Here is a 16127-nt window from a genome sequence, read left to right on the forward strand (position 1 = left end):
CTTCCTTTGGTCACACATTAAACAAACTCCAGCTGACATGGAGCAAAGGAAAAACATATTTCTGATCAGTGGAAAAATAATCCATTATACAGCAAACATGTCTTAGCGACCACCTCTTTATTAAAACCAGATGCTTAATTAGACCACTTTCTTTGGGTCCCCAATGGTCATTATCAACACAATTTGACCCGTGTATACAGACGACTTGGCTTTAAAGACCATTTTTTCTTGGTCCACTGGGTGGTCACTATAGACATGTTTGTGCGTAAGTATATCAACTTATTCTATGCCATCTATTTTCCTAACATGTTTCTAAATTAATTCGACTTGTAAATTGATAATCACCTGCAGAACATCTGGTAAGGATTTCATCTGAATTTTAACAGATTGTCTCCCCTTAAATTGAAATCGTAAGACAAAATATGAAGCCATTTATTAGTCAATCAGATATTCCATAAAGTACACTAGGACCTGTACTGTAATTATCTACTAGTCATCTGAATTCTACAATTCAAACAATTAAGATTCATATGTTATTACTTACCGCAATAATTTCGACCATTTCTTTCTTTTCAATCGATCCATTTCCATCAATATCATACATATTAAAGGCCCAGTTTAACTTATCCTCGGGATTTCCCCCAGAAGTTATATTAATAGCAAGCAGGAATTCCTTGAAATCAATCTTTCCACTGTTGTCTTTGTCAAATGATCGGAACACATGTTCACAAAACGTATCCGGAGTTCCAGTAGGAAAGAATGTTGAGTACACATCCAAGAATTTGCTTTTACACAATAATCCATCGGGACAGTCTTTCTGTAACACAATATAAGTACAAGATTAAAATCAAAAGTATTCATGGTCTGTTTTTGCCTGTATTGCTTTATCACTTATTATTCCTTTTATAGCCTTCATGCTCCAAGTTTGATCAAGAATGTACTTAAGGTATGAATTTTTGACAAACAGGTCGTAATGCAGCATATGTTTAAGTCTTTTTGGTTCGGTTTTACTGTGATATGCCAGAAAAGCCCATGGTGGTGAAATGTGTGTGAAATATTCAAGCTCTCTCGCTGTCCGCCATTACACATTGTAGTCAAACGTCTTATATGCCAAAACCTGTCCCTTGCTCGTAAAGTAATGCAACTTTTGTCTAGAACTGCTCAAATCGCTCTGACAGTAGTGTGTTTACCTTATTAGGTGAATTGTTTTGCCTAAAAATCATTTTATCACCTCCTCAGCGGTTATGTAGTTCATTTGTTTAGCGTGGGTGACTTTGGTTTGGGTACGGGTACAGCGTATACATGTACCTGCTTTATCATATTGATCAAGGATTTGTAATTTCAACGGTATCAATTAAAATAATTAACAATGACGTGGAATTTGTCAATATTTTATGTTATATGTTTCATAAGAAATGTAGAACAATACATTTATGCTATATTCTGTAAAAGAATTAGCTTGAGTGAACTGTCCCTTTAATTGTATTCTGCACGAAGTCCAATAACACCAAAGTTGCCCTCTCACAACATTACTGGAATGATAGGGATTCAATGGTAGCTAATATGTTTCTGAATGACCGTTTAATTAGGAGCTTTAGTATGTTTAAGTCAATTGTGTTCTGAAAGTCAGAATATGTTTGATCCTATAGTTTGATAACCATGTAGGAGTATTAGATTGCTGGTTTTGTATTAAGTCATAGAGTTTCATGTGTACTGTTAATACACTTATATTCGAGCAGCTTAATTTCACATTTTTAGCTCACCTGGCCCGTAGGGCCGGTGAGCTTTTGCCATGGTGCGGCGTCCGTCGTCCGTCCGTCTGTCAACATTTCCTTTAAATCGCTACTTGTCCTAGAGTTCTGCATGGATTGCATCCAAATTTGGCCAGAAACTTCCTTAGGGGAAGGGGATCAGATTTTGCATAAATGGTGACCCTGACCCCCCTGGGGCAGGAGGGGCGGGGCCCAATAGGGGTAACAGAGGTAAATCCTATAAATCACTACTTGTCCTAGAGTTCTGCATGGATTGCAACCAAATTTGGACAGAAACTTCCTTAGGGGAAGGGGATCAGATTTTGCATAAATGGTGACCCTGACCTTCCATGGGGCAGGAGGGGCGGGGCCCAATAGGGGTAATAGATGTAAATCCTATAAATCGCTACTTGTCCTAGAGTTCTGCATGGATTGCAACCAAATTTGGCCAGAAACATCCTTGGGGGAAGGGGAACAAAACTTGTATAAACTTTTGCTCTGACCCCCCGGGGGTAGGAGGGGCGGGCCCAATAGGGGAAATAGAGGTAAATCCTATAAATCGCTACCTGTCTGAGAGTTCTGCATTGATTGTAACCAAATTTGGCCACAAACATCCTTAGGGGAAGGTAAACAACACTTGTATAGATTCTGGCTCTGACCCCCCTGGGGGCAGGAGGGGCAGGGCCCAATAGGGGAAATAGAGGTAAATCCTAAAAATAGCTACTTGTCCTAGAGTTCTGCATGGATTGTAACCAAATTTGGCCAGAAACATCCTTGGGGTTAACAGAATTCGTATAAATTTTGGCTTTGACCCCCTGCAGCAGAAAGAGTGGGGCCCAATAGGGGAATTAGAGGTTAATATTAAAATTCCTTCAGAAAAGAAACAATGAACTTGTATTGAGAACATTACTTGGCATTACAAACCAGGTGAGCGATACAGGCCATCTGGGCCTCTTGTTATGCTTAACAACATTTTTATGGCAATTCCATTTCGTCACCTAGACTTATATTATCATACATTACCTGCATTTGAAATATTTTCTCTGCAATTTATTTTTCACAATCTATTAATGGCAGCGAATTACACGAAATCAAATTACACAAGAAAATAATTTGGTTTACACAGTAACGATTGCATGACAATCTCCCTCATGTGGAACTCAAAATAGCAACACAGAGTTGGGAATTCAGAAGTAAAATGTTAAGATACCTTAAACATTTGGCCATAAAGGGCTCCATGGATTTAAGTTTGAAAAAGAAGGTTAAATAGTCTTGCTACAAAACCAAAATACACTGGCCTATAGCTCATGGCTGGCTAAAAAGTTATCTACATTTTGGGAATTCTCATCAATGACCTAGTTCCATATATCTAAACTACAGGAGATCATTGTTCCTTCTAGCAATAAGATTCCACAGGATAATCCAACTGACATGTGATTCTCAGTGGTAAAACTAGAGCCACTTTTTATTGAATTCTAGCCTTTTAAAATGCCCATGAGAACTGTAGGTGTGCACAAGATCTTCTGTTTAATTCCATTAACCCATCTCCTGGATGTCAGCTGTGGAGTTTCAGATGACAGCAAAGGCTTGGAGACAGTTACCATGGCAACACCTATCTCAAAATGATATTCAGAACATTTCCCTACATTGTTGGAGTCACATCTGCTGCTTGTGAAACAAAGAATATCATGTTCATTATATCTATTTTAAATGTTACAACTGAGAATACTTTACTTTTCCACCCCGTACAATAAGACATCCAAGACAAAGGAGATGTGGAGGATGACATTTAATCACTAATATCCATTGAAAAACCTGTCTATAAATGACAGGTGTCCTTTATACAGAGGTCAATCATGTATTAAATTTCATCAGATAGGGTGGATGAGTCTTCTTTTATAGACAGGTGTGTTTATAAAGTGGACTTAGATAGGGGTGGATGAGTCTTGTATTTTATATACAGTGGACCCTCGATAATCCGGACACGTTCGTTTCTGGCCTAAACCGTGCGGATATGTGTATATGTGTACTTTATAACAGGTTTTACTGTATTAAGGTCAGTCCTCCAATAGCCATTTTACATCTAAAGTTTTCCTTACAATTCACAAAAGTCTTCTTTTTCATCTCTAAATGTCCTTAAAATTTTTTTTAAAACAAATTGTTTCTCTTCAAAATCCATATAATCTATGTCTCTGAGATCTTGTTACATAAGAGTTTCCTACCTACTTGATGAATGCACCATTTATTCAATAATGCCTTCCAAACAGGGGTCTCCTAATTGATTATTATCTGTAACAAATTATCTTTTATCTATCATAAGATATCCACCTCCTTCCCAACATGTAACAATTCAAAGGACATCCCTTTTAACTAAGTGCAAGTCAAGTTATATTCTAATGCTTCATTATTTTATTGTCTGCATGCCATGATTAAGGTCAGGCCTTCAATGCCCTCTCCCTCCCATCCATCTCAACCACCATCCCCACTCTCAACACCGCTCCTATATCTTATATTGTATTACCAGTTTATAGCTGCTACACCTTCATATTATGATATTTACATTTCTGTATTACACTGTTACACCTTCATATTATGATATTTACATTTCTGTATTACACTGTTACACCTTCATATTATGTCAGTTACATCTCTTTATTACACTGCTACACCTTCATATTATGACAGTTATACCTCTGTAATACACTGCTACACCTTCATATTATGACAGCTACACTACACTGGATTACACTACTACACCTTCATATAATGTCAGATACACCTCTGTAATACACTGCTACACCTTCATATTATGTCAGATATACCTCTGTAATACACTGCTACACCTTCATATTATGTCAGCTACACCTCTGTAATACACTGCTACACCTTCATATTATGTCAGCTACACCTCTGTAATACACTGCTACACCTTCATATTATGTCAGCTACACCTCTGTAATACACTGCTACACCTTCATATTATGTCAGATACACCTCTGTATTACACAGCTACACCTTCATATTATGTCAGATACACCTCTGTATTACACTGCTACACCTTCATATTATGACAGCTACACCTCTGTAATACACTGCTACACCTTCATATTATGTCAGATACACCTCTGTCATACACTGCTACACCTTCATATTATGTCAGATTTACCTCTGTAATACACCGCTACACCTTCATATTATGTCAGATACACATCTGTATTACACTGCTACACCTTCATATTATGTCAGATACACATCTCTATTACACTGCTACACCTTCATATTATGGCAGATACACCTCTGTATTACACTGCTACACCTTCATATTATGACAGCTACACCTCTGTAATACACTGCTACACCTTCATATTATGTCAGATATACCTCTGTAATACACCGCTACACCTTCATATTATGTCAGATACACATCTGTATTACACTGCTACACCTTCATATTATGTCAGATACACCTCTGTATTACACTGCTACACCTTCATATTATGTCAGATATACCTCTGTAATACACCGCTACACTTTCATATTATGTCAGATACACATCTGTATTACACTGCTACACCTTCATATTATGGCAGATACGCCTCTGTAATACACCGCTACACCTTCATATTATGTCAGATACACATCTGTATTACACTGCTACACCTTCATATTATGTCAGCTACACCTCTGTATTACACTGCTACACCTTCATATTATGTCAGATATACCTCTGTAATACACCGCTACACCTTCATATTATGTCAGATACACATCTGTATTACACTGCTACACCTTCATATTATGGCAGATACGCCCCTGTATATCTTCCTATTATGTACACTAGTGTTTCAAACATAGAGTAAAATATGTCATGTACAATACATAGGATTCCTCCTGAGGGCAAACTCCTCTATTTTATTGATCACCATCACATATAAAAAATATGTCTTCTCCTAAACATTACCAGAAATCTGAAGTAGCAGTCGGTTACCATGGAAACACCTCACTATTATCATTGACATAAAATTTATTGAAGCAGATTCATTTAGATATTTTTGAAGTCAGCTCTTCATCACAAATACAGTGTTTTGATTTACTATCTGTTCACTTTTTATCACAGCTATACATTGACAGAGGTTTTTTGACCCGACTTTCAAGCAGTAATTGATTTTTGAATTAACTTACCATAAACCCACGGTACCAGTCTTTTATTTCTGCTTTTGAGAATTTCGTATTGTTTACCAAGAACTCTAGGTCCTCCTTGGGTAGCTTCTTGCTTGATGATTTGTTTCCCATTGTTGTTTTATGCTGCAAAATAAAAAGAAAGGTGTTAACATATGTCATTTACTGAAAAGAAGACAATGCACATTGTCTATCACAAGGAAGTAAATTCTTAGACAATGGTGTAAAAAATCACTTCAGAATCCAATACACAAATTGGACGAGTTGGTTGAGTGGGGATCAGTTACTTATCTATTTATAGCAATAGTTACCTCATTCTATATCTAAATTATGGGGGATACACAATGATATTCTATTATTAGTAACAGTGACCTATCTTTCACAATATTTGTAACCCCAAATTCTATAAACAGAAACAGTGACCTATTTAATGTGTGCATGGTAGATTTACATGGACAATTTATTAATAATAACAATGCCATTTTTTCTGGGTTACGTGATTACTTCATTAATTCAAATTTATGGTACATCTTTTTAAAATAAAATTGTATGTTTTTTTCTTTTTTCTTTTTACATGTGACTTTAAATTTCATGACTTTCTTCTTCTAAATTGCAATAACAGAAGATAACATACATATCATGGTAAAGAATGTCTACACAATGGTACCACCAACTTCTAACTTTTAAACATTTATTGATCTGACAGAATGCAAAGTTTATACTGCAATATATATCTATGTGATGGTAGCATGTTGTCTGGTAGTTTTGAAGTCTCAGATGCATGCAGCGCATGTACAGCCATACATTAAGTGATAGTTGATTTTAACCAGTTTGACAGCCCATGTTTATGGCTTTACAATAGAACTCGCTACTTTCCTTCCCCAATAAGTCTGCTCACAAAGTCTACCATTATCACTTGTGTGTTTATTCAGTGACTGAATATTCTTTTACAGGCCCACTACCTTTCAGAAGTGGCTTTTAATTTTTAAAATGTAAATGTAAAATTAGATTGATAATTTCGTTGAGCTTACAGCTTACTGTTAATACTACACTTATCATCACCTTCTGAATGAGTGTATCATTGTACTATACGATTGATAACACAAAAGCTAACAATATAATTTGCATCTTATTCTGAGACCTTTATTTATAATAATTAGACAAAAAAGCAACAAGGCAATGCTTTCCTATTTCCATGAAGCCCATCACACACACTGACGGAGAATCTGACACACAGTATTACCAATGGGACATGCTTTAAATAGTGGTCCAAATCAATACTGGCCATCTGGATAGACTAATGGTAAATACAACTGTATTTAGTGACTTATAAACAACAGTCTGGATAGACTAATGGTAAGTACAACTGTATAGTGACTTATAAACAACAGTCTGGATAGACTAATGGTAAATACAACTGTATTTAGTGACTTATAAACAACAGTCTGGATAGACTAATGGTAAATACAACTGTATTTAGTGACTTATAAACAACAGTCTGGATAGACTAATGGTAAGTACAACTGTTTATTTGAGTGACTTATAAACAACAGTCTGGATAGACTAATGGTAAATACAACTGTATTTAGTGACTTATAAACAACAGTCTGGATAGACTAATGGTAAATACAACTGTATTTAGTGACTTATAAACAACAGTCTGGATAGACTAATGGTAAATACAACTGTAATTAGTGACTTATAAACAACAGTCTGGATAGACTAATGGTAAGTACAACTGTATTTAGTGACTTATAAACAACAGTCTGGATAGACTAATGGTAAATACAACTGTATTTAGTGACTTATAAACAACAGTCTGGATAGACTAATGGTAAGTACAACTGTATTTAGTGACTGACAAACAACAGTCTGGATAGACTAATGGTAAATACAACTGTATTTAGTGACTGACAAACAACAGCCTTGATAGACTAATGGTAAATACAACTGTATTTAGTGACTTATAAACAACAGTCTGGATAGACTAATGGTAAATACAACTGTATTTAGTGACTTATAAACAACAGTCTGGATAGACTAATGGTAAATACAACTGTATTTAGTGACTTATAAACAACAGTCTGGATAGACTAATGGTAAGTACAACTGTATTTAGTGACTTATAAACAACAGTCTGGATAGACTAATGGTAAATACAACTGTATTTAGTGACTTATAAACAACAGTCTGGATAGACTAATGGTAAGTACAACTGTATTTAGTGACTTATAAACAACAGTCTGGATAGACTTATGGTAAATACAACTGTATTTAGTGACTGACAAACAACAGCCTTGATAGACTAATGGTAAATACAACTGTATAGTGACTTATAAACAACAGTCTGGATAGACTAATGGTAAATACAACTGTATTTAGTGACTTATAAACAACAGTCTGGATAGACTAATGGTAAATACAACTGTATTTAGTGACTTATAAACAACAGTCTGGATAGACTAATGGTAAGTACAACTGTAATTAGTGACTTATAAACAACAGTCTGGATAGACTAATGGTAAATACAACTGTATTTAGTGACTTATAAACAACAGTCTGGATAGACTAATGGTAAATACAACTGTATTTAGTGACTTATAAACAACAGTCTGGATAGACTAATGGTAAATACAACTGTAATTAGTGACTTATAAACAACAGTCTGGATAGACTAATGGTAAATACAACTGTATTTAGTGACTGACAAACAACAGTATGGATAGACTAATGGTAAATACAACTGTATTTAGTGACTGACAAACAACAGCCTTGATAGACTAATGGTAAATACAACTGTATAGTGACTTATAAACAACAGTCTGGATAGACTAATGGTAAATACAACTGTATTTAGTGACTTATAAACAATAGCACATCCACTGTAGTATATATATAGTAATATATAGTAAAGACATTAGCAGAACTACATAATATGTAACTCAGTATGCTACCCAAGCGTTAGATTAAGGGAACTGAATAATACAGGGGTTACGAGATCCAAAAACAACGTGGGTAAAGTACAATTTACCATCGATTAGTCCCACCATTCAGTGACGTGACGTCATAATCACCGGAAGGTGGGTCTAAGCGACGCTTTACCCACATCATTTTGAAATCTCGAAACCCCTGTATTAGGGACTCTTATGGGACAGGGATTAAGCTGGTTAAGTTAGGGGATGTATGTGGGAAACACATGCATCTCCCCTTACTGGGGTAAAGGGATGAGGGGAAGCTAGTGAGGAATATGTTGGCAATGTGGGAAAAGATAAAGCAGGGACACATTTGGGAAAGAATGAAGAGAGGACTCAAATATGTTGAAATAAGGATGGAAAACATATGTGGGAAATAGATAAAGGGACACATGTTGGAAATTAGGATTAGGGAACACATGGGAAGAAAGATAAGAGAACATGTGGGAAATGAAAGATAAGAGAACATGTGGGAAATGAGCATAAGGGGACATGTACATATAGGATATTAGGATGTGGGGAAATGTTGGGGACATTAATGTGAGAAGACTTAAGATTCAGGTTACAAGTGTAGGTACTGGAAATGAAAGAGAAGATGTGGTATTCAGGAAGAAGGAAGACATGTTGAAATTGAAAATTGATGAAATATGTTTGGTGGTCGAGGTTAGGAGACAAAAGTGGAGTTAAGAGGCAGTCAAATATCAACTAAGGAAATATTACAATTATTGGTGAAGTCCTTTGACATGTATTAGAACTGCATGCTGATTATTTATATTATCCACTGACTACATAAGATAGTCTCTCGACCAGATGTCACTCTAAATGTTTATATAGAAGACGACATTCTTCAGTAATTGTTCCATCAATTCACTCCTGTCTGGTTTCCTTGACTCATATCTCCATTGCATTTATGAACTAAATCAATCCGACTTAATAGATCGTCATTGTTTCACCACAATTTTATTATAGTTTATTAACTTGATCTTCATTACATAGTGTAATCGAGTTAGCAATACACACAATTATGACTCAACTTTTACTTCAGAAACCTTGCACTTATTTAGTTTTCCATATAGTAAAACTCATGTATAAAACAGTACAGCCACTTAAAGCCCCTTAGTATAAATTAACTTCCGAATAAAGACCCAAAATATTTTAATGAGATACTATACATAGTCTAAACCATCAGCTGGCCTTGAATGAGATAGTGACCTTAATTTGATGTCATTGTATATAAGCTGCGACACAGAATCAGCCATAAAACTCTAGCTGTAGCTGTGTAGGTAATGTGATATAAGAATCTCCAATCTGTGAACGCCTTGCACGCAAGTTAACTAGGAATACATTCCAGCCTACCTGTATATTCATAAATGTGGGTACCAAAATTCCTCTCCACTGATGCACATTCTTACCTGCCCACAGGTATTTCTGCTTAACCTGTATACAACCCCTTACATCTGAACAAAGATATTTAAAACTACTTTTGCACATTTTGCCCCCCACACAAATATACCACCTATTCACTTTCTCACTTGTACAATTAAAGCAGTCTTATTTCTTTCAAATGTACCATTTCTATACCTGCATAAAAATTCTTGTACCACACCTAAATATTCTTTCCTGCAACAGAAAATTCTATTCCACCTGTAAAGATACTTTCCAACTCAATATACCTCCACACAAATATTCTTGTCTCGTAGGCTAATTTTTATTTACCTGTACGCAAAGTATTCTTGCCAGTCATACATTCATTTTTACATGTAAATAAATTTTCTTGCATTTACATGCACACAAATATTTTGCATTACCAGCAAATGTTCTTACATGCAAACAAATATTTTAACTCAACTGTTTACATCCTCTGATATAAAAAAAAATTTGTCTCACCTGAACACAATCCAACTAGCTAATACATAAAGCTAATTTGAACGACATTGAATAATTTCCTTTTCCTTTTTTGTGAAAGGATAATTCCATCACATAATTTTTTTATCAGCAGTATTAAATCTGAACTAATGTTTAAATGTTGACGGTATTTTTACCTGTAGCTAGTGTATCAGATCGTAATTAGGACCACTTCCCTCTGTAAGATCCGTACCTATCATTAACATATCAATTATTTATACAATAGGAACAGTGGTCTCATATCTTTATCATCTATACTGTCATTACTTCTCATACAGCTTAATTACCGCTGTATATAATTGATTTTTAACATTGTAAAGATATATACACAGCGACACACAGCCATGCAGTATACCAGGCCAGACTCCTATACACATTAATAACGCTACAGATCCTGTCGGATATGTATGTAGCACATTCTGCGGACTGACAGCTGAACTTGTTGCAGATATGTATATTCTATGTAAGAACTTATGTTTATTCCTATCAATATGTAATACAATACCTTCTGTCTGGAGAAATATCCGTAAAAATCCTAGAAATTACTGACTGATTGATGAACACAACTTATACATAGATCTTTAAACTCCAGAATGTAGTGTGACTAGAGTCCTACAGCTCCATGTGGTATTCTGTGATGATACTGTCACTGTGTGGGGCTCCTCACTCTACCTGGCTAGTTAACAAAGCATGCCTGACCGCACAACTACTCAGCTAACCCTAACAGGCTCACACCTTAGGGCCCCTAAATTACTTACACCTAAGGGGCTCAGTAGTAGCCTTACACCTTAGAGGCCCTAACAGACTTACACCTTGGGGGCCCTAACAGACTTACACCTTAGGGACCCTAACAGACTTACACCTTGGGAGCCCTAACAGACTTACACCTTAGGGGCCCTAACAGGCTTACACCTTGGGAGCCCTAACAGACTTACACCTTAGGGGCCCTAACAGACTTACACCTTAGGGGCCCTAACAGACTTACACCTTAGGAGCCCTAACAGACTTACACCTTAGGGGCCCTAACAGACTTACATCTTTGGAGCCCTAACAGACTTACATCTTAGGGGCCCTAACAGACTTACATCTTAGGGGCACTAACAGACTTACACATTAGGGGCACTAACAGACTTACACCTTAGGGGCACTAACAGACTTACACCTTAGGGGCCCTAACAGACTTACACCTTAGGGGCACTAACAGACTTACACATTAGGGGCACTAACAGACTTACACCTTAGGGGCACTAACAGACTTACACCTTAGGGGCACTAACAGACTTACACCTTAGGGGCACTAACAGACTTACACCTTAGGGGCACTAACAGACTTACATCTTAGGGCCCTAACAGACTTAGACCTTAGGGGCCCTAACAGACTTACACCTTAGAAGCCCAGTAAAGACTTACACCTTAGTAGCCCTAACAGACTTACACCTTAGGGGCCCTAACAGACTTACACCTTAGGGGCCCTAACAGGCTTACACCTTTGGGCCCACTAACAGACTTACACCTTAAGGGCCCTAACAGACTTACACCTTAGGGGCCCTAACAGACTTACATCTTAGGGGCACTAACAGACTTACATCTTAGGGGCACTAACAGACTTACATCTTAGGGGCCTAACAGAGACTTACACCTTAGGGGCCCTAACAGACTTACACCTTAGGGGCACTAACAGACTTACATCTTAGGGGCACTAACAGACTTACATCTTAGGGGCCCTAACAGACTTACACCTTAGGGGCCCTAACAGACTTACACCTTAGGGGCCCTAACAGACTTACACCTTAGGGGCACTAACAGACTTACATCTTAGGGGCACTAACAGACTTACATCTTAGGGGCACTAACAGACTTACATCTTAGGGGCCCTAACAGACTTACATCTTAAGGGCACTAACAGATTTACATCTTAGGGGCCCTAACAGACTTACACCTTAAGGGCCCTAACAGACTTACACCTTGGGGGCCCTAACAAACTTACACCTTAAGGGCCCTAACAGACTTACACCTTAGGGGCCCTACCAGACTTACACCTTGGGGGCCCTACCAGACTTACACCTTGGGGGCCCTAACAGGCTCAAACCTTAGGGACACTAACAGACTTAGACCTTAAGGGCCCTAACAGACTTACACCTTTGGGGCCCTAACAGACTTACACTTTGGGGGCCCTAATAGACTTTCACCTTGGGGGCCCAAACAGGCTCAAACCTTAGGGGCCCTAATAAAAAGACACATTAGAAGCCCTAATATACATTCATAGAGGAGTTCTTATTAAACTTCACACAGGGAGCTCTATGAAATTGGCATATAAAGACAACAATCTAGAGGCTATATAGTGCAACATTTGGCAACTGTCTAAACTAGGGCTATAAGAGTTCTTGTGCGAATAAATGATGGAAATATCTTACATATGCATGCCTTATCTGGGGTACAATCATTTATGGTCCCTTGTGACATGCCTTACAATACTTTTGTTATAAAGTCACCTCACATTGCAGACTTTCATATTACTTGAGTTAGAACAAGTTATCATCATAGACCCAGAAACACACAGATAGCAACATACAGACTTTTTATGGCACAATTTTCACATTATTTTACATAAAAGAAATGGGAAAAAAACAACAACAACAACATAGCTATATTAATGAATCTCGCACCTTAATAACAAATGATACCAGTTATATAGCAGGTTAATTATTTTTAGAGTTATGGAATGAAAAAAAATAATAATACAAACATAGGTATGTAAATGAATCTCGCACCTTAATCACAAACGATACCAGTTATATAGCAGGTTAATTATTTTTAGAGTTATGGAATGAAAAAAAATAATAATACAAACATAGGTTATAATGAATCAGGGTAATTATTTTTTAGTGTTATGGAATGAAAAAAAATAATAATACAAACATAGGTATGTAAATGAAGCTCGCACCTTAATAACAAATGATACCAGTAATATAGCAGGGTAATTATTTTTAGTGTTATGGAATGAAAAAAAATAATAATAAAAACATAGGTATGTAAATGAATCTTGCACCTTAATAACAAATGATACCAGTAATATAGCAGGGTAATTATTTTTACTTGAGAACTGACTTCTGTCTGAAGAGAACAACTGCCTGTTTTGTTCACCGTTAACTGCAGTAAATACAGCATTTTGGCTAAAAATCAGAGATTTCAAATTTCAAAATATGGCCCTCCATGGCAACAAATTTCTTCAAAAATGGCACCAATGTGTCCAGTATTCTTCCAAACATCTTTAAACCAATTTTAACTGAAATTGGAAAAGCAGGTTTTGAGAGTTTTTCTTCTTTAGGGGCCACAGCATTTAAAATCATACCATAGTGACTCAGAAAATCCTTTTAAAGATATATATCTTTAATCAGACAACATTGAAATTTTGATCCTTTTAGGGGCCATTGTGGATGGGCATGTTGAAGACCTGTTTAAAACTAGGACCATTTTCAGACCCTCATATATGTAATCAATGATTTTGTGTATGATCTGATGTAAAACCAATGTCAGTGCCTAGCTGTAAGTATAGAGTCATAGAGGTGACATATACTATAGCAGGAAAACTTAAATTCACGAATGCTGTCTATTGATCCAGAAAAAAGCAGAGCAGAAACAACCTCTGAAACATTTAATGGACCGTTACAGGAAACACGGAGAGAAAGCTGCTCCAGGCTTAAGTTCCGTCTCTGCTAACCTGCATGGAGACGAGGTAAAACTCCATTCAGAAATCTAAAATTCTAAGCGCTTTTTTTATTTCAATTGAATAAATCTTATTGAAAACCAAATATATGCAAATTGGAAGTTAACTGTTATTTGTAATTCCTTGAATTTCCATTTTCCAAAGTGAGGCCACCGGCACCGGTTTGACACGAGATCACATGTGTGTGAATTTATCCTACTCCTGAAGCCTAGTTAATATCTCTGTATATAGTGTAATTGGTAGGCTACCTACCAGAAAGGCGTGTTTCCATTGATTTTAACTATTTTGTGTGTATATATAGGGAAGGATAATCAAGATTTATCAGATAGCCCCAAAGAGTTTTCCCCTAATGTCAAATTAACCTTATTTAGCTTAAAAAATGATTCTGATGCATGATCAATTAGGTCTTCTGGTAGTCATTTTTTAAAACATAGATAATGTCATTTCAGGCTATGCTAGATTTGGTTCGTTAAATAAAGTTGGATTTCACTGAGCCAAAAAAAAAAAAAAAAAAAAAAATCTATCTTCATCTAATATTAGATAACTGCCTTTTCAAATTTCAAACTCAGCAACCCCAGAAAGCTAGCTATATAGTAATAGAATGGCCAAGGGTAACTTAACAGCTTAGATATTGAATGGTCAGTTGTACATTATACATATCTATTTGTTTGGACCTTCTTCTCCTTGCAACATTTCATATCCAACTATACTAAAGCTATCAAGATGGTACCAGCAAAAATGGCATTTTTTACACAGAATACATTGGAAACTCCACATTTAGGCTTTAGTGACCCTGGCCTTTGAAATACCAAATTCTACCATGTTCATTAGGCATTACTAAATAATGCTTAAGAACTCTATGTACCCATGGCCACCAACACTCACTTTTTATATATAGCAACAACACCAAAAATCAATTGTATGTGGGTATTGTACAGGGAACCTCATGCATGCCAATCCATTGTTTCCACGCCAACCAACTCTGTTTTAACCTCATGAATAACGCTGAAAATTATTTGTATTCTCCGATCATGGTAAAACATCAACATGTCTTCATAGAAAGTGGAGATATAAAATGGTCTTATAAAACTATCGTTTTGAGAAAGCAAATTGTAGTTTTAAATCTATCGTTTTGTGTTTCTCAATCACAATAAACATCGCCATGAAAGCACGGCCTTTTACCTTTTAGCACACTAGTGCCACCCTCTGGGGAGTTTGGGTGTAGCTTTGCTGTGAGAGCACTGACAATGAGGCCTCATGAGAAACTTCATGTGATAATTTCTAAACCTAATAATCGACCTCTTCGGAGATACCCACAGGAGTTAACATTAACTATCTTATACACCATACAATGAACGCTACAGAATAAATTTCAAAGACTCTTTAATGTTTGTTTCGCATTTTTCCATGCAGCTCTTTTTCAGTGTAAATTTGTTAACAGATCAGAGAAAGTGTTTTAATAGACGTTTTCCTTTTAAACCTTGAACAATCTTAATCTAAAGTATTCACAATACATTTTATTATCTTTTCACCTTTCTATTTCATTTGACACATTTCGATGCAATTTTTTTTTTTTTTGCATGTGCTTGTATG

General features: G+C 36.3%; 1 protein-coding gene across 5 annotated transcripts in view; it reads right to left on the bottom strand.

The window, feature by feature from the left end:
* LOC138325662 (neuronal calcium sensor 2-like) overlaps window positions 1-16127 on the bottom strand; it is a 119128-nt gene that overhangs the window by 5684 nt on the left and 97317 nt on the right. For 3 of the 5 annotated variants that reach the window (XM_069271476.1, XM_069271475.1, XM_069271477.1), the window contains 2 exons: window positions 5934-6056; window positions 545-817 (listed from right to left, as the gene is read on the bottom strand). In XM_069271476.1, the coding sequence (XP_069127577.1) occupies window positions 545-817; window positions 5934-6044 (384 nt within the window). In that variant the 5' untranslated portion in view covers window positions 6045-6056. Of the gene's footprint in view, window positions 1-544; window positions 818-5933; window positions 6057-11312; window positions 11474-16127 lie in introns of those variants that run through there. The other 2 variants (XM_069271478.1, XM_069271473.1) reach the window with 2 other exon arrangements.

The sequence above is a fragment of the Argopecten irradians genome, chromosome 6, assembly GCF_041381155.1.
Source record: "Argopecten irradians isolate NY chromosome 6, Ai_NY, whole genome shotgun sequence".
NCBI lineage: Eukaryota > Metazoa > Mollusca > Bivalvia > Pectinida > Pectinidae > Argopecten > Argopecten irradians.